General features: G+C 36.1%; 1 protein-coding gene across 2 annotated transcripts in view; it reads right to left on the minus strand.

Annotated features, from left to right (window-relative positions):
- Positions 1–802: 802 nt before the first annotated feature.
- RAD21 (RAD21 cohesin complex component) overlaps positions 803–25,328 on the minus strand; it is a 29,833-nt gene continuing 5,307 nt past the window's right edge. The window contains exons 1-14 of one of the 2 annotated variants that reach the window (XM_042923342.1): positions 23,958–24,084; positions 22,633–22,807; positions 17,742–17,871; positions 16,475–16,574; positions 13,978–14,084; positions 13,093–13,299; positions 12,487–12,612; positions 12,028–12,150; positions 9,860–10,083; positions 8,332–8,491; positions 7,741–7,889; positions 4,911–5,060; positions 3,546–3,629; positions 803–2,527 (exon numbers count right to left, since the gene is read on the minus strand). In XM_042923342.1, the coding sequence (XP_042779276.1) occupies positions 2,336–2,527; positions 3,546–3,629; positions 4,911–5,060; positions 7,741–7,889; positions 8,332–8,491; positions 9,860–10,083; positions 12,028–12,150; positions 12,487–12,612; positions 13,093–13,299; positions 13,978–14,084; positions 16,475–16,574; positions 17,742–17,871; positions 22,633–22,776 (1,896 nt within the window). In that variant the 5' untranslated portion in view covers positions 22,777–22,807; positions 23,958–24,084 and the 3' untranslated portion in view covers positions 803–2,335. Of the gene's footprint in view, positions 2,528–3,545; positions 3,630–4,910; positions 5,061–7,740; positions 7,890–8,331; positions 8,492–9,859; positions 10,084–12,027; positions 12,151–12,486; positions 12,613–13,092; positions 13,300–13,977; positions 14,085–16,474; positions 16,575–17,741; positions 17,872–22,632; positions 22,808–23,957; positions 24,085–25,328 lie in introns of those variants that run through there. The other variant, XM_042923341.1, reaches the window with a different exon arrangement.

A 25,328-nucleotide genomic window follows, 5' to 3' on the forward strand; every position in this document is an offset into this window, starting at 1 on the left:
AGTTGATCTTTCTACGATGCCATCTTGGACCCTAAATCTAAGTTATTTTCCATCTTTTAAATGTTGGCCAAAAGATTTTTATTTTCTGGGACGTTTTCTGGACCATCCCCAGATATTTTGGCATGCTGTATTCTAGACTCCATCACTTTCACATTAGGTTATAATTTTCCCCTAGTCTGTTTTACCATAGGTGGTGAGCCTCAAATTGAAGAATGTTTGGGTTTGAGTACAATAGGTGCTTAGTAAACACTGGTTTTCCTATTACAAACAGCAGTAAACTATTTAATGCTTAAGATTTAGCAAGGCTTAAACCATCTTAGTTTCTTAAAGCTCACAGTTGGGAACAGGGTAAGGCTGAATGTGCACAGGTAGGGACATGTCAAATTACTGAATGCCCAGGCTTTCAGTAGCCTTCTCAGATGGGCTCAGGAAACCTCCAGTTCATCGGCTAACTTTGTTTAGGGCTGCAAGGGCATATACCAATAGGCACGTCATAATTTGCAGGTACTTAGCAGTTACAGGGATATATCTGTGCCCCAAAGATTCCTCAGCACTAGCCATTGGTTACTTTCATTTTAATTTCATTACATGCTAATATATATCATCACTGTATATCTACCCAAGTTTCAGATCATATGGCCCTTCTGTTGACAAAGACACTATTCTTTCATTTTTTTTAACCCAAGACTTCTTGAAAAATTCACTATCTGTATGAACAATTATTCTAGAGAAGGCAAACAAAAGATGAGGCATAATTAACATTTTTCCTGGGGAACACCATCAACAAAACAATACTCCAAAATTTACAGCTTATAACACAACTTTTATTAGAAAAGTTATACATAACATAGCATCAACTATTTTCAAGAACAATATTAAACCCGATAAGCAACAAAACCAGACTAACAAAATGTGTTAACAAGAAACTAATGACCTTTCTATAATCAAACATTCAATTATCTACAATGACTTTTTACAAAGGGAGAAAAAATCCATGGTTTACAGGCACATATTGAAAATAAAGCTGCAATAGCAATTTTATACAATTACCATTCTCAAGAAACTGAATCATCAAAACAGTAATTACGAGTTCACTAATTTAAAACATTTCACATAATTTAAAATTATTGGGTATACACTGAAGTCTGAGTTTGAAAAGTGATTTTTTTCCACAAAAGTGCCAACATTTAAGCTAGAACTTTCAGTGTAATTTTGCCCTAAAAAGTTAAGACATATTTTGAGAATCATAATAGTCACATAATTTCTGGTGCTATCTGGTCTGTTAATAATAAAGCCTTTATTTGGATGTTTTTCTTAAATTACAGGAAACCGGATATAGGATTTCTGTTGCAAAGCCATTAAAAATAAAGTTCCAAACATAGGAGTGTGCAGCATTGGGAAAAGATCAGTACTAAAACTTGTAATAAATATCAGAGAAGCCATTAGTTATTAACAGCATTGTCTGCTTAAGGGCTAAGTCAACCAGGTGTACAATTTCCCATCAGTCTGTCCTTTCAGTTGGCATAGCAATTTCTATTTTCATGATCTGAATACTCAAATATATCCAAACATCTTTTTAAAACTTTGATTTATAGCTTCTGGAAAGTTATAAAATGTTTTTATATTTATTCTACTCTAAAAAGTCTACTTTGGCTCATTTTAGAGCCTCACTAAAACAACAGATTTCAGGATAGGTTCATTAAAAAGTTTCAAATGGAATGACTTACAAAATAGAACACTTTAAACCAAGTTCTATCATTTTGTAGCTGAAAGGTTTTACTTATATATAGCACAATTTCACACGCCCTCTTGGTCATTATGGAATTACACTTTAAAATGTATCTCAAGAGGACAATTTGTTTTGGGCACCATCCCTAAAAATAGGTGTTAAGATTGCCAGTGTTACTAGTGGGAAAAGACAACTTCTTTCTGTCAAAGACTCACACCATAGTTCTTAATTAACTGTCCAGCGTTTTTTTCCTGACATGTTTTCCTTTCCACTGCAATAATGGAGAACTAAGATAAAAATCCCGACTTTCAACTGCTACTCATCATCACATGCGCCAATATTGCACACAACTGTTCTGAACTGTTAAAATGATCTTCTGGGTCCTCGGGTGTGCTTGTTTCTCCATCAGAACACAAACACATCCATATAAGCAGTTTCCCTTAAAGATGAAACTGATAAATTTAAAATACTGGAAAATGAAGAAAAAGGCAGAGACTTTGTACAGACAAAAATCTAAATTTTCTCAAAGGGTTTTGTGTGCCCTACACATGGGGGCAATTTGTATACACTAGTGAAATGAACACTAGCTATAATGCTTCTAGCTGCTCAAATAATGTGGAACCTTGGTCCAGGTGTTGCAATGATGTCACTGTATGGTTCTTCCTGTGTCAGCTCGATAGCTTGTTGCTTTTTAAGAACCAAAAAACTGTAGAATTTTGCTGCAGCTTGCTTTCTGTTTGTGTTTCGACATAACTCAAGCAAACTGATAGATTCAGCTCCAGTTTTAGCAAGAGCTCGCTGAAATAAAACAAAGGAAGAATTAAAGTAATCTCACAGGAAAGTGCTATTTTTTTTTTTTTTAATGTTTGAGAGCCAGAGCATGAGCATGGGAGGGGCAGAGAGAGACAGGGAGACACAGAATTGGAAGCAGGCTCCAGGCCCTGAGCTGTCAGCACAGCCTGATGTGGGGCTCAGAACTTATGAGCTGTGAGATCATGACTTGAGCTGAAGTTCGACACTGAACCGACAGCCCCAGTAAAGTGCTAATATTAAAAAGATGCTAATTTTGGATACTAGGAAGAGTATACTATGTATTCTGGTGGGAGTGGACTTTTTTCAATAGTGAGTGAAGGTAAAGGGGAAAAGCAAATGTGATACGATAGTAAAACTGAGCACTAACTCTTCCTAAGATTTCAACTTATTTTTTTAATGTCTTTGAGAGAGACAGAGAATGAGTGGGGGAGGGGCAGAGGGAGACACAGAATCCGAAGCAGGCTCTGAGCCAAAGTCAGGTGTTTGACTGAGCCACCCAGGCGCCCCTCAGCTTATTTTTAAAAATCTCTCGATCCTTTGACTCTATTTTGGGAAACCTTAAGCAACATGCCTGGTATTTCATAGATGCTCAAATAATGATCCAACAAATACATTCAATGATCCCTAAAAAGTAGCAGACACACAGAAGAATTCCATAAGCCACCACCACAGTTTACCTTCGCAGCATAACCACTGCAAATTGTTCACCTGGATGCTTTCCAGGCTTACTCTTTCTTTTTTAAGGCCTTATTTGTTTGGAGGGGGAGAGGCAGCGTGGAGCATGACACAGGCAAACTGTGTGATTATGACCTGAGCAGATATCAAGAGCTGGACACTTAATGGACTGAGGCAGCCCAGGCTTACTCTTGGCATATGCACTGGAATACGTAGTGCTGGAAAAAGTGTCACAAACGTAGACTTTCTGGTTATAGCATGTTGCTTTTTGAGGGAGCAATGTCAAGTTTTCACTCAAGTCTTTCTAAGTCTGGACTGGCACACGTACCTGAAGACCATGAAGCATCTGCTGAGTCCTTTTATTCCATCTTCTTTCTTCTTGATCCTGATCACCTCCAGAAGCATCTTCATCCTGAATGAAAATGACCCCACCCGACACATAAAAAAGCTGACAAAAGTGTTCTGCAAAATGTTATCCTTAAAGGTCTAATTTAAATTGTGTATTGAGTAACAGAAAGTATCTGTGTCTAGTATGAACTTGCCTAACTTACAGAAGAAAGTCTTCTGTAAGCAAACACTTAACTGAATATATAGCTCATCTCCTTGCGGACTAGTACCAAAGAGCATACAGATTAGCAGATGAGGAAGTACTACTGGTCTGGATAGTGTTTTAAAAGAAATGGGCTAATACTTGATTTTACTTGAGCTGCCTGGCTCCCAGTCACCTGCAGACCTGTCTTCTGTGAAGCTGGCATGGGGCAACTGCTGAGACCTGCTATGCCGGAACTACATACCCCATTTCCAAGAACCGGGAGTTTACAGCTTCATACATAATAAAATGCACAAGAATTTTAAATACTGACTCAACACTGAGTCCGAGATAATGTGGCATACATTAGTGCATAGAAGAGTAGCAGCTCTGGGGCTAAATCCTGACTGTAAAAAAAGGTGGTACTCAAGCACTAAATGGTTATAAAATCTATGGTTGGCATGATGATGATAAATTATAAATACAGATACTCATAAAAATATACACCCAATCCATAACCTTTAGTCTTTAGAAGAAATTTAAACTTCCTGGAAGATATTTTATTAACATTTTTATTGTAAATTTAAAATAGCTGACAGCATCAAAATAATAAATCCTAAGTTACCTAGAACAGCCTCAAAGGTCCAGAAAGACCCCAAACAGCCAAGAAAAGCCATTCTCAAAGCACCTCTTCTTTTAAAAAAATAAAGCCATTCAAATCTTTCTTTTAGCCAAGTCACATCTCACCCCAATCTAATGAAAACAAAACTCATGGAAAATGGTTATGTGCTTTCCAGGCCACAGAGAGCGAGGTCATACCAGAGGCAGACACTAATAGTAAGAATTGGCCACAAGATAATAAAAGCAGGTACAAACCACCTAGACTTTAAGAAATCCGTGAGAGGGCAGTCGTGTGTCCTTCAAAAGCCCACAAGGGAGCCAATGAGGTATAGCAGAGCATAAAACTTGATGTTCTTAATGATGATCCAGATCATTAAGAATTTGGTTAAATTTTGTTTATGTGTGAACATTTTTCATCACTGTGATGCTCAACATCAATTACCTTAGCTCTAATATGAGAAGTAAAAGAGAGCTGTTTTAAGATTTTTGCTAAATCTGGGATGGGAATTTATTCATCAGATCTCTTTTCCAGTATTTCCTTACCTCCTCCTCCTCATCATCTTCCTTCTCCTTCTCTTTCTCCTTCTCTTTCTCTGGTAGAAGTTCTAACTCTGGAATTAACTGACAGATATTTGGAGGCTCTTCTGGGGGCAGCTCTACAGGGGGGATTTCCACCTGCTCTACCTGCTGGGGCTGAAACAGTAGAAAGAAATACTGGGTCATATTGCCATACTTCCTTAAAACCAAAACTTGATCTGTTCTTCTTAAAGAGCTTTAACATTAGGGTACAGAAAAAATTAACCCATTATAACAAAAGTGTTGTGTTCTTATACTTACTTTTTAGGCATCAAATACCTATAAAGTCCATGTGAGAAAGTTGTAAATCACAAGAAAAACTAGGGAACAGAAAACCCCCCGAACTTTGTCTAGTAGCATTTTAGGAAAAACCATACAAAACAGACCCACCCACTAACTCTAAGGCAACGCAAAAAGGCTTTAACGTTAAATAGCCTGTACTATCAACCATTACTACATACAACTGTCTTAAGATTATTACAACTAATAATGGGCTTGCCTTGGAGCTCTTACTGGCAGCAAATTACAGGAATGAGGAGACTATCTTTCTGAGTCCATCTCTTGAATATCCTTCCTCTCACAGGCTTAATGTAAACAGTGAAGAACATTACAAAACAAGTTCCACCAGGATAGTAGTACTAGAGTAACTCTCTTGATACCTGTTTCCACCCTCATTCCTGAGCTCATACAGGAAGATGCTCTCCTTGACAACTCTACCATCAGAGGGCACAGGAAACTAGTTCTTAAAATTGGCATTAAAATTGGCAGAGGAATCTTCTGCCAAAACCTCCTGATGGAGGCTGAACCAAGAGCCTAAGGTTATAAAAAATCATCCTTTTGCCCAGATTCATTTATTCTATAAACTTAGGATTAGGGAGCCTCACGCTACACCTTACTCCCTTTATACTTATTTTAGTTTTCCTATCCTACATGAACTTGAGGGTAGCCAGATGTTACTTCATGACCAGTATATTCTGATTATTTAATAAGATAGCCTAAAATGGTCTCATACTACAGGAACCTGGAACAGAATAGAGAGCCCAAGAATCAACCCGTGTATATATAGCCTACAATGCGGAAATCTTATTTCAATAATGGTTTTGGAAAAATTGGACCCCTATCTTATACCACACACACAAATCAACTCAAAATGTATTAAAGACTTGAATATAAGATCTGAAACCACAAAACTACTAGGAGAAAACACAGGATGGGTAAGCTCCTCAAAATAGGTCTTGGCAAAGCATAAGAGACTGTTAAAAACTGAGAACAAACTGAGGGTTGATGGGGGAGGGGAGGGTGGGGGATGGGTATTGAGGAGGGCACCTTTTGGGATGAGCACTGGGTGTTGTATGGAAACCAATTTGACAATAAATTTCATATACTGAAGAAAAAAAAATAGGTCTTGGCAATAAAGAACAAATAGACCTACATCAAACTAAAAAGCTCTGCAAAGGATGCTATGGATAAAAGGAAAAGGCAGTCTATAGAATGGAAAAAAATCTTTGCAGATCATTTATCTGATAAGGGGTTAATATCCCTAATAAAGAATTCACACAATTCAAGAGCAAAAATAAAACCAGTTTGATTCAAAAATGGACACAGGAGGTGAATAAACATTTTCCAAAGACCCTAGAGATGGTCAAAAGGTCCATGAAATGGTGCTCAACATCTTTGAAGCAAGGAAATGCAAATCAAAACCACAATGAAGGATCCCCTCACACTGTTAGAATGACTAGCATCAAAAGAGAAACCCTTGTGCACTGTTGGTGCAGCCACTATGGAAAACTGTATGAAGGTTCCTTAAAAGATTAGAACAGCACTTCCACTTCTGGGTATTTATCCAACAGAAATGAAATCACCACCTTCAACAGTTATCTGCACCCTCATGTTCACTGCAGCATTATTTATAACAGCCAAGATATGAAAACGTGTCCATTAATGGATAAAGAAGATATGATACATATACTATGGAATATTTACCACGAGAAAGAAAATCCTGCCTTTTGTAACAACATGGATGAACTATAAAGGCATTATGCTACTTGAAGTAAGTCAGACAAAGACAGATACTGTATGCTCTCACAGGTAGAATAAAAAAAGGTTAATTCATAAAAGAGTACAACAGTAGTTACTAGAGGTTAAGAAGATGGTCCAACAGTATAAACTTACAGTTGTAAGTTCTGGAGATCTAATACACAGTATGGTGATCTTACAAGTTCTCAGGACAAGAAAAAAAAATCACGTAAGACAATATATATATGTATGTGTGTTGGGAAAGGATTCCATAGTATCAAATCATTATGTTGTATACTGTAAAGTAATACGTATGTCATTTGTATCTGTCAAACTGGAAAAAACTGTTCAGACACCTGGAACTAGGTGTTAATTACAAAAGTGACAACCTGTGTTCACTTTACTCATGACACATTTGATACTTAAAGAATTTAACAGGTTCTATATAATGATTTTCATCTTTAATCTAGAATTGTCAGATTCACCTGGACTATTGTCTGAGAAAGAAAAATAATAAACCGGACCCAAGTTCAGAATCAAGGATTTCACATTAACCAAGGATGGTCATGTTAGGCCCCTCTGAAACAAAACTATCCAAGAAGAGTCAGAAAGGCTCAAACTCCCAGATATCTTCTCCCACTTAGGACACACTGTGTTCACATCTTTGGTTGCCATTCTTTCTCTCTAGACCCATTCCCTGCCATTAATACTTCATAAGAGCTCCTTAGATAACCTTATTACTAGGGATCTAAAATTCTTAATGACTGATATGCTTACTTACAGGGATCACAGGCTCTGGGTCAATTTGTCCTGCTTTTCGCTTCACTCCCTGGGGAGGTGGTGGGGGCATGGCTGAGTCATCCAAGTTTGTCCTGCTGGTCTCCATCACGGACTCCTGGAGGCGGCTTGGTTCTTCCAAAATGGGCTCATCTGCAATTGGTCATATGAAGAGGAGATGTGGATCATACACTCTTTAATAATATTTTAGAGAATTTACTTTTTAATATTAATATATTAAGAGTACTTTTTCTCTAATGAAGAAGGCCAAATAAACTTTTACCACCTCTCCCCCCCCCCCCCCCAATATTACTCAAGTTGTCAATACATTTAAAGGTGGAAAAGGGCCTTAAAAGGACAAGTTTCACCACCTCCAACCCAATGCAGGATAATCCTTTTAGCAGAAGATTACTCAGCCAGTCCTACTTTAAACCTTTCCAAAACCAGAAAGCTTATATTTAACAAAGAAATCGAACGCTATAGTAAGGAATGGATTTCCAGGTCCAAAAATTTGAGTATACCCCTTTGTTCCTGATTTCTTCTACTCTGCCAATATACAGGTAAGTCATCAAGTAACTATTCTAACAGAACATACCGATAACATCACGCTGCTGGTGCTGCTGCTGCTGGTCCTCTCTGGGAACCTCTGGATTTTCAAATTCTTTGAGGAATTCATCCAAATTATCAGCCTCTCCTCCTTTCCTCCTTTTTCTAAGATCTTCTGGTACTAGTGGTGTAAGACAGCGTGTAAAGAGCTAGGGGAAAAAAAAAATCTCAATTATAAAATAAAAATCATATTAAAATCCACCACTGACATTTCTATTTTCCATTAAGTACATTTTAATATAGTTGTATGATTTCTACTTCATGTTAAATCCACACTTCGTTCCGTCTTAATTTTTAAATACAGGTTAACAAATTATAAGTACAGCAATTTCAGAAAAATCAATAAAGAAAAATTATCCACTATCCTGTAACCTGGAGAGAACACTAAAATTTTAAATTTGTTTGCCTGCAGTTTATTTTCATATTCATACACTGACTCTAACTGGAAACATACCAAGTGGTTTTACATACTGTTTTTTTTTCACTTAGTTAATAAGATTTCCATATAATACTATCATTTTTAATTTTAATAACTAATATTCCACAGAGTGGAGATATATATGTACATGTGTACATACCACATTTGAACCATTTTTTTTGCTATTTTGTTGTTGCTCTATTGCAAACACTGTAATGGACCATACTCACAGAAACGGCTTTTTTTCCATATTTTGAATTACTTCCTTAGGAATTTTCCTAATAATGAGATCACTAAGTCAAAGAGTAGAAATACCTTAACGACTTTCTTCCAAATAATTCCATCACTCAGATTCCAGTAAATAAATTTTACAATAGCATTGCTGCTCTGAAATACTTTCTAGTAACATCTATCGTAAAATCAATTCTATGCATATTTCAACTTTAGAATAACAGTCTAATAGTACTGTTTCACTCAGCATTCTCCACTTTTGGACCTTGTTTTGGAATAGTATGGAACCTAAAATGAGTAGAAAAGAGCCTAGAGATGTAAGTAATTTTTATTAAATAAATTTAAAGCCAGAGAGATTTGTTTTGTTTTGTTTTTTTTGAGAGTGAGCAAGTGCACAAGCAGGGGAAGGGCAAAGAGAGAGAATCCCAAGCAGGCCTCAAACCCACAAACCATGAAATTGTGACCAGAGTGGAAACCAAGTGTTGGACGCTCAGTGGACTGAGCCACCCAGGTGCCCCATCAGAGAATTCTTTATTCCAGGAAAAGGAGAACCACGCCATGGTTTGGCTTGAAAGCGGTATCTAAGGATTGTAGGCTTGAAGCACAGTGTATGCTAAGGTAATAGAATTAGTAATTTATCAGAGGTTGAGGAGAGAGAATTATTAAAAACCACAGCAGCTTTTTCATACAGAAAAAATTCCTTCTGCATCTTTTAGAAATACAGGTGTCAACACAATCTTTCAGATAGGTTATGTTCAGTATATTGTGATTTAAGTAAAAAAAAGTGCCATATAGTTGAAAATACTTGATCAAAAATGATTCAAAAGTTTTAAAAATTAACTTAAAAAAATTCTGCAAACTCTATTACCTTCAGTAGTCTGTTATTCCATAAAGGCTGAGCAGGTAAGGAGAAGAGTTTTTCCACTCCCCCTGTTTCTTTCCACATCATCAATTTCTTGGTGGGTGGTGCCAGATCCAAAGTAGTGACAATATCAGAATAATCACTGAGCTGGGCTCTAATGGTCTTACTATCCAACTCTTTGACACTATCAACAATCAGCTTCCTCTTCCTCTTGGCTTTTGTTTCTTTGACTGGAATGATAGAAGAAAATAAGGTCATTTTCCTGTGAGGCCATCATGAAATAAAGAGCCACCAGAGTTGGTCTCATTGTATCCCTACTTTTCTATACACCTGGTAGAAAAACATCAAGAGGGCAGAATCCGTTTTAACTGATGTTTCTGCAGTACCATGTAGAATAGAGACTGGCATACACAATAGGTGCTTGATAAAAATTTGCTGAATTATTTATAGACTTTAGGCACAAAATGAGTAAAATAATTCAAGTGCCAATATATTTTTCCCATGTAGGTTTACAGTGTAAAAAGGAACCTATCATACTTGATTCAGATCTGGGCTCAAGAACTGGGTTTTGTAATTTATTATTACCCAAGTGACCACTTAGAAAAGTTAACTTCACCTTGCTTATCCCTTTATTTTCTCACTTGAAATAATGCCAACCACTTATAGGAGTTGTAAAATACTTAGTCTTCTGTAAATGGTTGCAATTATTATGATTTTTAGTGGAGAAGTTACAATTCACATATGGCACTTGTACAAGCAGACTGATGAAGTAAAACAAAAGCCCACACCCAGATGGACCTGGAGCTCTACTCTCCATCCTGCCTGTACTCGTAATCCTTACCAAAAACTCAGCAAAGTAGGCAGCATTCTCTCAATTTCTTAAGCTACAAATTCTTCAACATCACATCCTGTCAGAAATGTTATACCTCCACTGATTTTTATGTATAAAACATTCAGGGAGTTCAAAATTCAAGATTCAAAGAGATGTTATACAGTGACAGCCCCTGTACAACACTTATTCTCCAGCTACTGAGTTCCCGTCTCTGAAAGTTGAAGTTCTTAAAACAGACTGCAAATCCTGATTTTTTTTTTTTTTTTACTATTTTTTTAGAGAGTGCAAGTCAGGGGGGAGGGGCAGAGTGAGGGGGACAGAGGATCCCAAGTGGGTTCTGTGCTGACAGGCTGACAGTAACGAGCCCGATGTGGGCTCAAACTCACCAACTGCAAGATTATGACCTGAGCCGAAGTTGGACGCTCAACCGAACCACTCAAGCGCCCTCTGATTATCCTATTTTAACCAGTGCGGTGTACCTATTTTGCCTTATTTATAGCTCTCTACAAAATCGGTCACTAATACAGTACATATTGTACTTACTCATGCTCCCCTAACTAGTACTTAAGTTCCATGGGATAAAGACTTGTTTTTTGTTCTATTTTCAGTTTCTAAATAGATGTCTACCAAGCACTCTTTATATACCAGAAGCCCAAGGCAATTTTTGGTGATCAAATTCTAGTTTTAGGTAGAAAAAAAGTTTATCTTGTTCTATTTAATTCAGGATACAGCTATCACTTTTATAGTGTAACTAATTTCAAGTATTCACCCCAAAGTACCCATAAACCATCTAGAAATTTTAGTTTCACATCTAATTTACCTATCTTAAATTGCCCTTTTTATTGAGAAACAGCACCCCAGTATGTTTGGCTTTGTTTCTTAATAAGCACTAAAAGTGCTTATTTTAGAATCACATTTCCAGTTAAAAAAATAAAAATAAAAAAATAAAAAATATAAAATATAAAAATAAAAAAATAAAAAAAGAACATGCTTAGCTTTTCCCAGATGGTAGCCCAACTCTACAGAACCTAGAAGAACTTTGGAAGGTAATCAATCTTGTAAAATGCCTTGTAATGTTTTCTAATTGTTACCTGTGATCTTTTTTGGGAACCCCCAAAGACTAAGATACACGTTAGCAAAAAACGTGTTCTCTATATTTCAGAGCGACCTGTACAGATATTCTGTAAGATATCTGGATTATAACTGAAGATTCTATAATAGATACCTGACAAAAAGAAAGAAGCTTAGTTATCTAAAACAAGAGTAGCAGATTAGAGAAGAGCAGCCAGAACTAGGACCTTATATTCCAAATTTTATATGTCGAAAAAGTCTATTTGCTCACCAGTGATATCAATAGGTTCCAAAGCAAAGGCTTCTTCCTCATTTGGAACAAGTGTTGTCTGATCAGTCATAGTTGGCATTGGTTCAACAGGATCCACCGAATCAGGACTATCAGGCCCACCCACTATAAAAACAGAAATTTGGTTACAAAAGCCTTGGGTATGTAATACATCTCCTACAAATGGCAGGACAAAATCCCCTTGAGAAACTGAAAGAAACCCACTGGTAACAATAACCAACACTTTTCTAGTTATGAAGGAGTTGCTCCAGACGTGAACCCTACTGGCCACAAAAGGGGAGGGACAGAGTTAAACATGAAAGAGAATAAGAACTAAGCACTGTTTTTAAGAAGATTTACAATTCATTAAAAGCTGGAACTTTTAGTTTACGGTCGTCTACATTAAATGCCTTTCTAACTACCATATAATCATGTCCAGGTCACTGAACAGGAAATGCTTACTTGATACGTTATCATCCTCATCCATATCATCATGTGCAGGCTGTTCTGGCAACATCACACCTGCCTCAGACAGGGCAGGGGGATCGTCAAAGATACCACCATCATTATTACTTATAAGTTTGTCATCTGAAATAGGGAATGTAATTTAGTTATAACTTGAAAAAGAAATGCTAAAAGAATAGCTAATCACTAGGAAATACAATTACATGAAAATCAACCAAATTAAAAAACTTCAACTTCCATCTGTTTCTCTTCAAGGTAGCATACAAAAGTATAAAACCATATACAAAAAAATTTCTCATTCTTAATTTAGATTTTCTGGTTCATATCTCTATTTAAAACATATTTACTTAATATAGATATCAAACACAAATAGAGAAGTTTTAAGAACTAGTAAACCTTAACACTCTGAGACAAGCACCTTTAAGAAAATCAGGTACATCATATTTTTAAAGGCTAGTTTCAGAGAACTTCAATGAAATCAAATGGTCACAATACACACATCTGTACCAAAAGAGCTACTTAAGGCATAAAATTAGTGACTGCTCTAAAACACCACAACTGAACAAAGAAATGTTATAAAATAACCACCTTGTTGTGACCTACCTAATATACCACCATCATTTCCTTCTCCAAAATTGTCATCCTTATATTGGTCTTCATATTCTAAATGGTTAATTTTCTCATTCAGATTGCTGGTGCTCTGTTCAGGCTCTAACAGGAGGTTAGAGGCGCTAGTGCTCACTAACATGTCGTCATCCTCAAAAGCGCTGCCTTCTCTCATTATCTCACGATCATCCATTCCAAAGTCGCCTGAACAAATTTTAGTGATAAGGTAAACAAAGTTACAAACATCACTGTTATAAAAGAAAGCACCTAACGATTTATGATAATTGTGATGCCACATCTACTTATGGAAGTCTTACTTGAGTATTAAAACATCTAGTTTAAACTTTAAACCTTTAGCATTTATATTTCATAAACTGATTCTGGGGCATGACTAGCAAATTCAAAAGTAGGATCCATATTTACATCATCTTAAATATATCAGGTAAATTTAAGTATGTATGTAGGTTAGGTCTCATAAATACTCAGATTTTGTTACAATGTGTTTTCATCAAGAAAATACTTCCACTAACTTGTTTTAAACACTATTCAAAAAGAATAGTAGGTACATAATGAAATTGTTCCAAAGTGATTAAATGTATTACTTCAATATTCAAACTTTTCACACAGATCCATACATAGGTTCTATCACTGTGTATGGGGGACAGGAGTAGACAAAATCAAGTTTGGTGCATAAATGGAAATGACGGTTCATAGACTGGTAGGAAGGCAAATTCTTTTTTTGATGAAAATACAGGAGATAAAATTTTGTTTTTCTGTCATCATAAATGTAACATATATCTGGGTTTTCTTTTTCAAATTGCTAGTAGTGCAACAACATAATTCTAACATTAGCTAGTGTCTAGTGATCTGTTTCTCTATTACCAAAATCATTTTCTTGTAGAATACTGATGTTCCCAACTTCTTCTCTCATGGTTATTTCTTCCACTCTACTCTGGTTCAGGCTGAACTGCTGGGCCACATCTATGTCACTTTAAAAGAATTTCAAATACGTTTTAGTCTCAAGACTTACCGTAACACATATACATACATACATACATATATATATATATATATATATATATATATATATATATATATATATATATAAAAAATCCTAATTCTCTCTATAAGGAAAAAACATGCACACAAGTTATCATGGTTTATAAGTCTTAATATAGAACACTAAATACAATTAAAGAATCTTTTTCAGTTTTGTTTTTTTTAACGTTTATTCATTTTTGAGAGATGGAGAGAGACAGAGCATGAGTGGGGGAGGGGCAGAGAGAGAGGGAGACACGGAATCCGAAGCAGGCTCCAGGCTCTGAGCTGTCAGCACAGAGCCCGATGCGGGGCTCGAATCCATGAACTGTGAAATCGTGAATGACCTGAGCTAAAGTTGGGATGCTTAACTGACTGAGCCACCCAGGCACCCCTACAATTTAAGAATTTTAACAGTGATTTGGAATTTATTTTGTATGCTTATTTAAAAATCATAAGTGACCGGCAGGCAAAATAGAATATGCTGAAATCACTACATAAGGTAATAGAGTATACAGAGGAAAAACTTAGAAATGCATGGTCTAGACAGGCATGAGTTTTCATCAGGGTTGTGAAACTTACAGGTGTTATGAACACTGAAGCTACCCAGCTTTTCTGAGACTTTCTTCTAACAAGTAATCTCTATTATTTAAAAAATATTAAATAAAAAACATGTAACATTAAACAACATAGAATATCAGGAAAATTCAGAATGTAAATGCTTCAAAACAAAACATCCGTTTTTTTTTTTTTTTTTTTTTTTTTTTTGAGCAAATGCCAATAAAAACATGAGAGACTTCCGAAACATACCAACCAAATGCAGTTTACAGAATGTGTACAGACCCTAACTTAAACTGGGGGGAAAAGGGCCTATGTGTCAACGAGAGACATTTGAATGCTGACTGGATATCACATTAAAGAAATATTGTATTTTTAAGATGGGATGTTGTTATGGATATATTTAGAAAATTCCTGGGGCGCCAGGGTGGCTCAGTCGGTTAAGTGTCTGACTTCGGCTCAGGTCACGATCTCACGGCTTGTGGGTTCGAGCCCCGCGTTGGGCTCTGTGCTGACAGCTCAGAGCCTGGAGCCTGCTTCAGATTCTGTGTCTCCCTCCCTCTCTGCCTCTTCCCAATTTGTGCTTGCTCTCTCTTTCTCTCAAAATTAAATGTTAAAAAAAAAAAAAAAAAAAAAAAAAAGAAAATTCCTTACCTCAAAAGAGATACATACTGAAGTATTTACAGAGAAAGGAAGATCTATATTCTTTAAAATAATCCAGTGTGGGTTGGAGGTTGAATTGGGGAAATACATATGAAATAAAACTGGCAATATATTCAAATTAAACAACAGTGCATGGGGTTCATTATACTAATCTAATTTTTGGCTGTTAAATTTCTATGATAAAAATTTTTTAAAAATGGAAGTTTAAGAGGAAAAAGAAAACAGGAAAGGAGCTAGATAGCACCTAGCATTATTTCACACACACACAAAAATAAATCAGAATTAGGAGTCATAGATCATTTTACAAAGCAGAAAAATTTGTCAAAAAAAAAAATGGGGCGTAGTGTAAGAGTTTTCTGGTTGTCACTTGTGCTACTAAATCACATGGAAAGTTATAGGCACATTCCCTGTCATGGTAACAGCTGGATTTTGGGGACTTGAGAAAAGAGAAATATACTACAATATTATGCTAGAATGGTCATCTCTGTACAACTTCCTCAATTGGATGTTGTGACAACGACCCTTTCTTGCTCTTTAAGTTAGCTTGGCAAAGAGGATAACTATAGATGACTTTAATATATACCTCCAGAGAAAAGTCATGAACCAATAGTTCATGTTTACTAATATCCTTATGTAAAGCACAAACCTGGGAAACTGTTTACACAAGCTTTGGCCTAAGCACATGTGAATTCTATCTTAGCTTTGTTAAAGTTGACATCTGTACGGTTTTCTTACAGAAGAAACAGTTCTAGGTTATATGTTTCATATTTATACATTATCCTAATTGAAAGCTTATACATTTGAGCCTCATGTTAATTTGGTGTCAAAACATTCCAAGGAAGGGGCGCCTGGGTGGCTCAGTCGGTTGAGCGTCCAACTTCAGCTCAGGTCATGATCTCACTGTTGGTGGGTTCGAGCCCCGCGTTGGGCTCTGCACTGACAGCTCAGAGCCTGGAGCCTGCTTCCGATTCTGTAACCCCCTTTCTCTGCACCTCCCCCCTTGCACTGTGTGTGTCTGTCTCTTGAAAATAAATGTTAAAAAAAAAAACTATTCCATGGAAAACTATACTATTTTGGTTTATGTAGACCAAGTCAACAATTAAAAGAGGGAGAGACATACTCTAAGTCAGGCAGTGGCTGATCAAAGTCATGAAATTCTTCAGGTAAGGTAATAGCATTGTAAGCAGCTTCTCGATTTTCTTCAGGTAGGTCAACAACACCTGGAAAGGAAATGGTAAGCTTGAAGGCCTGGTTATATCACAGGTTATCTAGGGATCAGAGGAAGGTAAAGTCAGTATAATCTCCTAAGGTTATAGTCCCGAAAGATTGATAATGTATGCAAAGTACCACCAAAGCTCAAGTACTTTTGTTTTTCTATACTCATAAGCCAAATTACTTGCTTTCCAAAAAAAGTCAAAGCACTAATAATGCATTAAGGTGGTAAGTCTTGAAAAGGACATGACAAATAAACATTAATAACAGTTTTCTTCATAAACATGACATTTATGAAGAAGGGGAATGACTGGAAAGGAACACCCTAAATATCAAGAGGAGTTGGTTATTTTAGGGTAAGTGGGATTACATTATTTTGGTTTTCCTTATATTCTTCAGTGTATGCTAAAAACGCATTGCTTTAAATAAGAAAAAATAAAAAAGCATGGTTACTTAAGCAAAATGCAATTATCTACATGTTAGAGATCATTTAAGTACCATAGCCTCTACCTAAACATTTTGCTTTTAAATAAAATCTTAGATCTCAAAAATTTCAGTTCATATGTTAAAATAAATTGAAGTAGTAAAACATAATCGGTAAAAACTACCATATAAGGCATCTCTTCATTATTTTAATTAGAATAAAATTCCATCATTGTTTTAAAAATTATAAAATGACATATGAAGTCAGATAAATATCATAATTATTATCTATGCAGATGGAAATTTGGTTGCTAGAATCCAGTTTTAGAGCCAATCACTACCTAAAACAACATAACACTATAAAGAATGTTTAATAAAAGTCTCAAGTTAAAAGTGAATTTTAAGAATATGCTAAACTTATTTGGGAAAAAAATTTTAAATCCTAAGATTTTCTTAAGTTACATTTAAAAAATTCATGTAACAATCAGCTTTCAACGTTTCAATTCTGACTCAGTTCTATGTAAGATAATGAAAAGGCATTTAAAAAGGGGTGACTGCCATAATTCCATATGTACGACTGAAGTGGGTTTCTTCCCTTGAACCACTGCCTCTCCAAGCCTAGCCCTGTTTTTGAAAGGTTCCCCTGTATTAATATTAGAACAAAACAAATGGAACTAGAATATAGGTTTTGCAATTTTTCATACTGCATGAGAAAATCCAAGGTTAAAAAAAAAAAAAAAAGTCAACAATACCTGGCCGAAAAGCCATCTTTATCTTAATGAATGCTTCATTACAGTCTGCAAGGAGATATTTGGCTTTTCTGTGATAGATTCGAACTACTCCCAGTAAGAGATGTCCTGATGTTCGGAGCGCCATCTTCACCTAGGAATAAAACATTAATCTAATTTACAAAGTTATTTTTTTTGGTTTTAGAGGTAATCATACTTCAAAGCTTGTATTCTGTGCAATTGATGGGCAGTTTTCACTTTCTCTCTTCATACTTTTAATCATTAATTATTTGAAGTTACCTTATAAATCACCTATAATTATTTTACTTGTGCCTTACCTATAAATTTCGAGTATCTGTATTGACCAGGACTAGACTAGCAGTAATTCATGAGTGAACACAGACACAAAGGAAGCTATGCAGCAGGTACCAAGGCATCCCACAGACTGCCATCATAAGCACATTAAGGAATGTGTGGCGCTTTTGTTTGCCAATCCAGAGCGATTGCTTCTTGCTAGCTAGCTGAACTCTATTTTGTCCGGGGAGTGAATGTTCTCAGCCTTGAAGAACTCTTTCCTCTTTGCTAATGCTTTTTGAGTGGGCACATAACCCAGTTTAACCAACAAGAAAAAGTATAAAGTATGTCAGCTTCTGAGAGAGATTTTCCCAATAAGAAGAACGCCTCTCTCTTTTTTCCCTCCTGTGTTGTGAGCAGTGGGGTTTGGAGCTGCTTGTAGTCATGAGGCTGTAAGTACAAGAACAAGAAGCCAACAGGAGACTGGTGAGTCCTTAGATGAATGACATCATTGAAAGAACTCAACTAAACCTGAATCTTCCTATCTCTAAACTTCTAATTAAGTGACTGTTAATTTCTTCGCTGTTTAAGACCTTTTTCACTGAGTTTATCGGTTGACTGGAAGGCATAATAACAGTTGAAAGGTAATGGTAACCCATCTTTTTTTTTTTTTGTTTACAAGAAAATACACACTCCTCAGCCTGTTTTTTTTTTTTCCCCTTTCAAGGTAGATCTCAATCAATGCTTGTGTGGAATGAGATGCAGTAGTTGGGAAAAGAAAGCACAGTAAACACCGAACTAAACAGCATGATTCACAATTCCTCTAGCTAGAATATGGAAAAGTTTTTGAGAACAAGACAACATGAACTCAAACTTTCCCAGATTATTTTCCAAATCATACCACAGATCTCAAATTCTAAGGCAGCAAAGAAAGCTGTTAATCATTTGCTTCAAATATAATTAGTATGTTACTTATAAAATGTTACTTATAAAATGTTATGTTACTTATAAAATGAAACACTGTATTTCTCAGTTATATATGTACTGTCTATAGCAGCCTAGGATTCCATTTACAAGGACTCTCAGGCTCTGTCTTTATGGCAATTTCACATGACTTACAACATAAATTATAAAAGTTACTGCTATTCTTAGTATATCTAAAATTAAAAATTTGTCATCAAATCCAGGACTTATCATCCTTGATATGAAAAGACCCAATTAAAACACTGTTCCTAATGGAAAGAATCTACTTTTATGATGTGGTCTTAGAAAATTTAATATTGACTGCACCTTTACCTAAGAAAGGAGGAAGGATTTAAAATTAAAACCCACTGCATGCCATTATCTTGTAAAGAATTGGAAACTTTTTAAAAAGGTGGTGTTTGGGCAAAAGATTTCTTTCTGGATGAGTTTGGTTCAGAGTTTAGCAAAGAAGTAGGTAATATGAAGTATGGCCATTTTTGCTGTTGAGCTAGCTCACGTTAAGAGTATAGGTGTAATACGGAACACAGGCTATGTACCCAGGGAAAGCTCTACAGAGGTTACCAGTGGCTGTTCAAACAGAGGAGTGTCGGGAGGGGGCAGAAGCCACAAGGTTACAACTGAGCTGTATGTCTGACGCTTGTTCTAAAATCCCTCACAAGAACTGCACAAGAGCAAACAGACATTTTTGAGTTAGTACACCTGTGGAAATATATATTCTTATCAAAATAAAACAAGATCAATCATAAAAACCCACTTAGACGGGTGCCTAAGTGGCTCAACTGGTTGAGCATCCAACTCTTGATTTTGACTCGGGTCATGATCTCACAGTTTGGTTCCTGAGGTTCATGAATCAGAGGCCCACATCAGGCTCTGGGCTGACAGGGCTGAGCCTGCCTGGAATTCTCTTTCCTTTGCTCTGCCCCTCCCCCACTCACACATGCTCTCTCAAAATAAACATTGAAAAAAACCCACTTAGAAATGGTTTTTAAAGTAAGTTGTTCTTTCTCACACCCTCCACAGTTTTTTACATTATTCTTGAACTGTATGCCTTACTTTGTGGCAACTGCTACATACCTTCACGTATCAGATTATCTTGTATTCTTTTGTAGTGTCCCTAAAGGTGTACAAAGTACTCTGCACATACTATGAAAAAATGTTATCCTTTTAAGCCAAATCACCCTTAATATTTGCTTATGGGTGTTAAAGATTAGTCACACATATCAATTTCAAGAAAAGAGCTCAACTTCTCCTTTTTCCATTCACTTCTCTCAGTAAGCATACCTATAAAAAGTAGAAAACCTCATATTCTCATACAATTCGACCAGCAGTGCAAACTGGTACTATCTCCCCACAGAGCAAACTATTAATGCATATCAGAAATATACCACCTGGCCCATCATTTATCTTCCTAAACATCAACACTAAGGAAAAATTTACAGATGGGAACCAAAGATCAATGAAAATCCAAGACTGGTTTTGATGTATCCTAACCTCACATAGTAAACAATCTTGAGTCAAAAAAAAAAGAGGGGGGGCATCTGAGTGGCTCAGTTGGTTAAGCATCCAACTTCGGCTCAGGTCATGATCTCATGGTTTGTGAGTGTCAAGTACCTTGCCTGGCTCTGTGCTAACAGCTCAGAGCCTGGAGCCGGCTTCAGATTCTGTGTCTCCCTGTCTCTCTCTGCCCCTTCCAGGTTCGTGTTTTCTCAAAAATGAATAACAACAACAAAAAGTCCACAGATGTGACCAAAAGATTTTGCAAGCAATGTTTATTCAATGGTTATTTTTTAAAAAGAGGAAAATAAACCTGTAGTCCTACCAAGTAGAAAAATCTTTGTAATTTTAATGGTTGCACAGTACAGGACCAGTGGAAGTAAAATTCAAAAAATTAGGAAAAATTATAGATTATTTAAAAAAGACACTGGTAAAATAAATCATGTATAATCGAAACAATGAATTACAGGTCTATAATCTTTTATGTTAAATCCTTGGGGCCAAAAGTGTTTTAGAATTAAGGTAATTACGACATATATTAAGACATTCCCAGGATCATCTAGTTCAAGCTGTTTCCAATAATCATTTACATTAGTAGTTCTACAGTGAACATATGAATACACAAATGACCTGTTTCTATGTTTTGTATTTAAATTCTGTGGATAAGAGACCATGACACTATACAATGCAACCATGAAAAATGATGGTAAAGTTATGAACAGAGCTTTTCCTGAATGTAGTCTTGTTATAAAACATATAATGCAGTTTGTGTATACATGCTTATGTGTAAAATATATGCACACATTTTAAATGCATACCAAAATACTAAAACTTTCTCTAGGTGGTAGGACTAGAGGTCACCTATTTCCCTGTTAGTAAACTTTTCATTTTATAATTTTTCACTTTACATCTTAGAAATAATATGATAGAAATTTCCTTAAAACCAATAAATGCCACCAAATTTAACTCTAAAACCAGCCAAAATTCTGTAGACAAGTGGAAACTCTGTAATTTAGCTCTCATTACACATATAAACTTCCACTTTTCTCTCCTAAAACATATCCTCTCCCACACGACTTTTCTGAACAAGTCTTTTCTAGATCCCAGCTTTATTCACCTGAGATCCCCTTGCTTCTTCAGCAATAAAGAACTACCCTTATTTATTTAACACATCATGGCAGCCAGCATCATCCAAACTGCCAATTCTAAGAGTAGCTCTCAATGCGGTCCAGACAGCTGTATCTGGACTATTTTCTCGACAGGACAACTAGAGCGCATATGGGTTAATACAAGGTCCACAAAAGGACCTTTAAAACACAGACGTAACGTGTGTGTGTGTTGTATCATATTTAAGGACTTTTCCTTTGAGATTAGTCCTTATACATTTTGAAGTCAACGTTATCTCAACAAAGTGTTAATGATGTTAATACATGTAATTGTGTATGCTGTAAAGGTCCTTTCTTGGCAACACAAAAAAACATGGATTATTTCTAGTTACACTGTTTGTGAAATCCAAGGGTGAAAACCACTGCCTCAGAACAGTTTCACAGGATGTTAATAAAAGCTCCTCTAGGAACAGAGCCGTAAACAAGGCAGATAAGGTAAGGACATTCATGAGGCTTCCATACTAGTGGGAGACACACAATAATTAAATATTTAGGGGAAGAGCACAGCAAGTATAAAAGTTCTGAGACAGGGAAAAAGCTTGATATCTTTAAGAAACAGCAAGTAGGCCTGTGGAGCTGAGGAGGTACAAGAGTTATGGATACTATTTACTAGATGGCTACAATAATTAGATCTGATCCCTACAACAGTTTCTAATTAAAGGGTCCTTATTTTGAATATTTTATAAATTCCCAAATTAGAAACACCTATACACATGTTTAAGTACAAAAACATCTAGAAATATATTTGGGTAGTGCCTGATCTCACGCTGATCTACCATGAAAACAGGCAAATGAAAAGATCTGTGCACTTACAGAATTTTTAAAGGGAATAGCATACCAAACTGGAACTCTGGGTAATCTAGAAATTTTTCTTTGCCTCCAAAGAAGACGTAAACCTAAAAAGCTGTTTTACAGAATTGTTTCACATATCAATAAACAATCTACAAAGTGAATAAAAATATCAACAACAAACATACCTTTGGTGAGATGATACTCTCCACACTGCTCTCTAAATTACACTCAAACACATGGGCTTTGGTTAGCTTCTTATCCCAATGGGCCGCTAGCCAAATTTTGGCCAGAGGCCCTCTCTTACTGAGAACAAAATGTGCGTAGAACATTGTTCCGGCTGATTATGAAACAGGAGGAAATCTGAAAGGGAAAAAAAGTTAATATAACTACCATATGAAAACAAACATTTATCAAGACATAGAAGAAATATGAAAATAAAAGTTTCCTATTCTTTTAAATATGGAATCATGAAAGGTGGAACAAAGTACAATATATACATTTATGAAAACAATCTACTGTGTTAGTTTTGAGAGGGCAAGAAAAAGACCCCAAAATAGCAGCTGAAGAGAAAAGGGACAAAAGAGTCAAATCATTTTCATACCCAAAATAAAAGGGCCATTTTTTTTTAAAGTAAAAATTGTCACCAGAAAACTCTTTTCCATTTTGAAGTTCCATCAAGTGTTCATTCCATTCCTACCCTGATCACTAACTTGTGGAAAAGAGTCTGCCTCTGGCCAAAAAAAAAAAAAAAAAAAAAAAAAAAAAAAAAAAAAAAATTCTTTATTGCAAGAAAAGTATGTCCAAGAATACTCAGGAACAGATATTAAACAGTGTGTAAATTTACATTTTTAGAACCCCATTAACAATGGATTCTCAGCTAGATGCTTTATAGGATAATTGCTACCTCATGACAAGTACTGTGCTAACAAGTATTTCATATTGTACCAGATAAAAGTAGGTGGGTTGGTCCACCTTTACAGGTGAGTAGTTTAGAAAAGCTGAGGCTTAAACAAGCATTATATATATAGTTTTTCCAACTCAAGAACTTGAAAAGCACTTGTCCAATTATAATTTAAACACTAACAGGACATTGTATCAGGACAATGATACAGCGTAACATTTATCTTATGACTGAAATAGTCTTAGTGGAAATACAAGTACACGTTTTTCTTTTAGCAAGCTATGTGTTGATATAGAAGGAAAAAAAAGGCACCCTAAAAAATCCAGTTTATAGAGTACATTAACTGTGTATGTTTCCTTCATTTCCTGTGTTGATATTTCCTTTATTTATTTACCCTTACATAGAAGATTAAAAAAATCTATTTCGCCAGATGAATTTCTTTAAAATGTCTACGACTACAATACGATATACAAGTCATGTTTTTACAGAAATAAACTCAAGCACACCCATAGCACATGAAAAGTACATAAACATTTTTATAACATTTTTTCTCTTGAAATAATTATAGGTTCACAGGAGTCCCAGAAATAGTAGAGAGGTCCCACTTACCCTTTAACCAGTTTCCCCCAATGGTGACATCTCACATACAGTATCAAAACCAGGACACTGACATTGGTGCAAGTGTATGTATAGTTCTATGCCATTTTATCACATGTGCAGATTTGTGTAACCACCACTGCAAGTGAATAAGATACAAAACTAGTTCATCAACACAAAGCTCTTCCTCTCTATCCTTTTTAATTGTCACCCCCATTCCTTCCTCTCTACCATTCCTAAGTCCCAGCAACCACCACTCTGTTCTTCATCTCTAATTTGGTCATTTTGAGAAGGTTATATAAGTAGAATCATACAGTATGTGACTTTTTGGATTCAGCAGTCTAACACTCTTTTTGAGATCCACCCAAGTTGTTGCCAGTTATCAATAGTATGTTCCTTTTGATCACTGAGTAGCATTCCATGGGATAGAGAGGTACACCACTATTTGCTTTGTCAATCACCTATCGAAGGACATTTGGTTGTTTCCAGTTTGAGGCTGTTTCAAATAAAGCTGCTATAAACACCTGTGTATATAGACTTTTGGTGAACAGAGTTTTCATTTCTCTGGGGCAAAAGTCCTGAAGTATGATTGCTGGGTAGCACGACAAGTGTATGTTTATTTTTTTCATGTTTATTTTGAGAGAGCACATGCATGTGCATGGCAAGCAGGACATGGGCAGAGAGAGAAGGAGAGAGACAATCCCAAGCAGGCTCCAGGATGTCAGCACAGAGCCCAATGTGGGGCTTGATCCCCGGAACTATGAGATCAATGACCTGAGCTGAAATCAAGAGCGGGATGCTGAACTGAGCCACCCAGGTGCCCCTGTACGTTTAGTTTCAAAAGAAACTTTAACATCATGCCTATTGAAATTCTTTTGAGTTTTTTTTTATAGCCATTGACAAGATTTTTGTAACATTTCTTTGGAAAAGGCAAAGGAACGAGAATAGCTAAAACTACTTTTTTAAAAAAGAATACAGTGGGATGAATTTGTCTAACCAATTTCGAGATTTACCTAACAGCTACAATAGTCAACATTGTGTGGCAGAAAACACACACACACACACACACACACACACACACACACACACACCAATGAAACAAGACAGAAACCCAGAAATAAATCCACATAAATAACTCCAACTGATTTTTCACAAAGATGAGGAAGCTTGACAAAGGGGAAAGGACAGTCTTTTCAGCAAATGGTGATTGGATATCATCCACAAAATATGAATCTTGATCCAAACCTCATGCATTATATAAACAGTAATTCAGGGGTGCCTGGGTGGCTCAGTTGGCTGAGGTCCAATGCTCGATTTTGGCTCAGGTCATGATCTCATGGTTTCATGGGTCTGACCCCCGCACTGGGCTCTGCATGTGACTGC

Source organism: Panthera leo, chromosome F2 (assembly GCF_018350215.1).
Source record: "Panthera leo isolate Ple1 chromosome F2, P.leo_Ple1_pat1.1, whole genome shotgun sequence".
Classification (NCBI taxonomy): Eukaryota; Metazoa; Chordata; class Mammalia; order Carnivora; family Felidae; genus Panthera; species Panthera leo.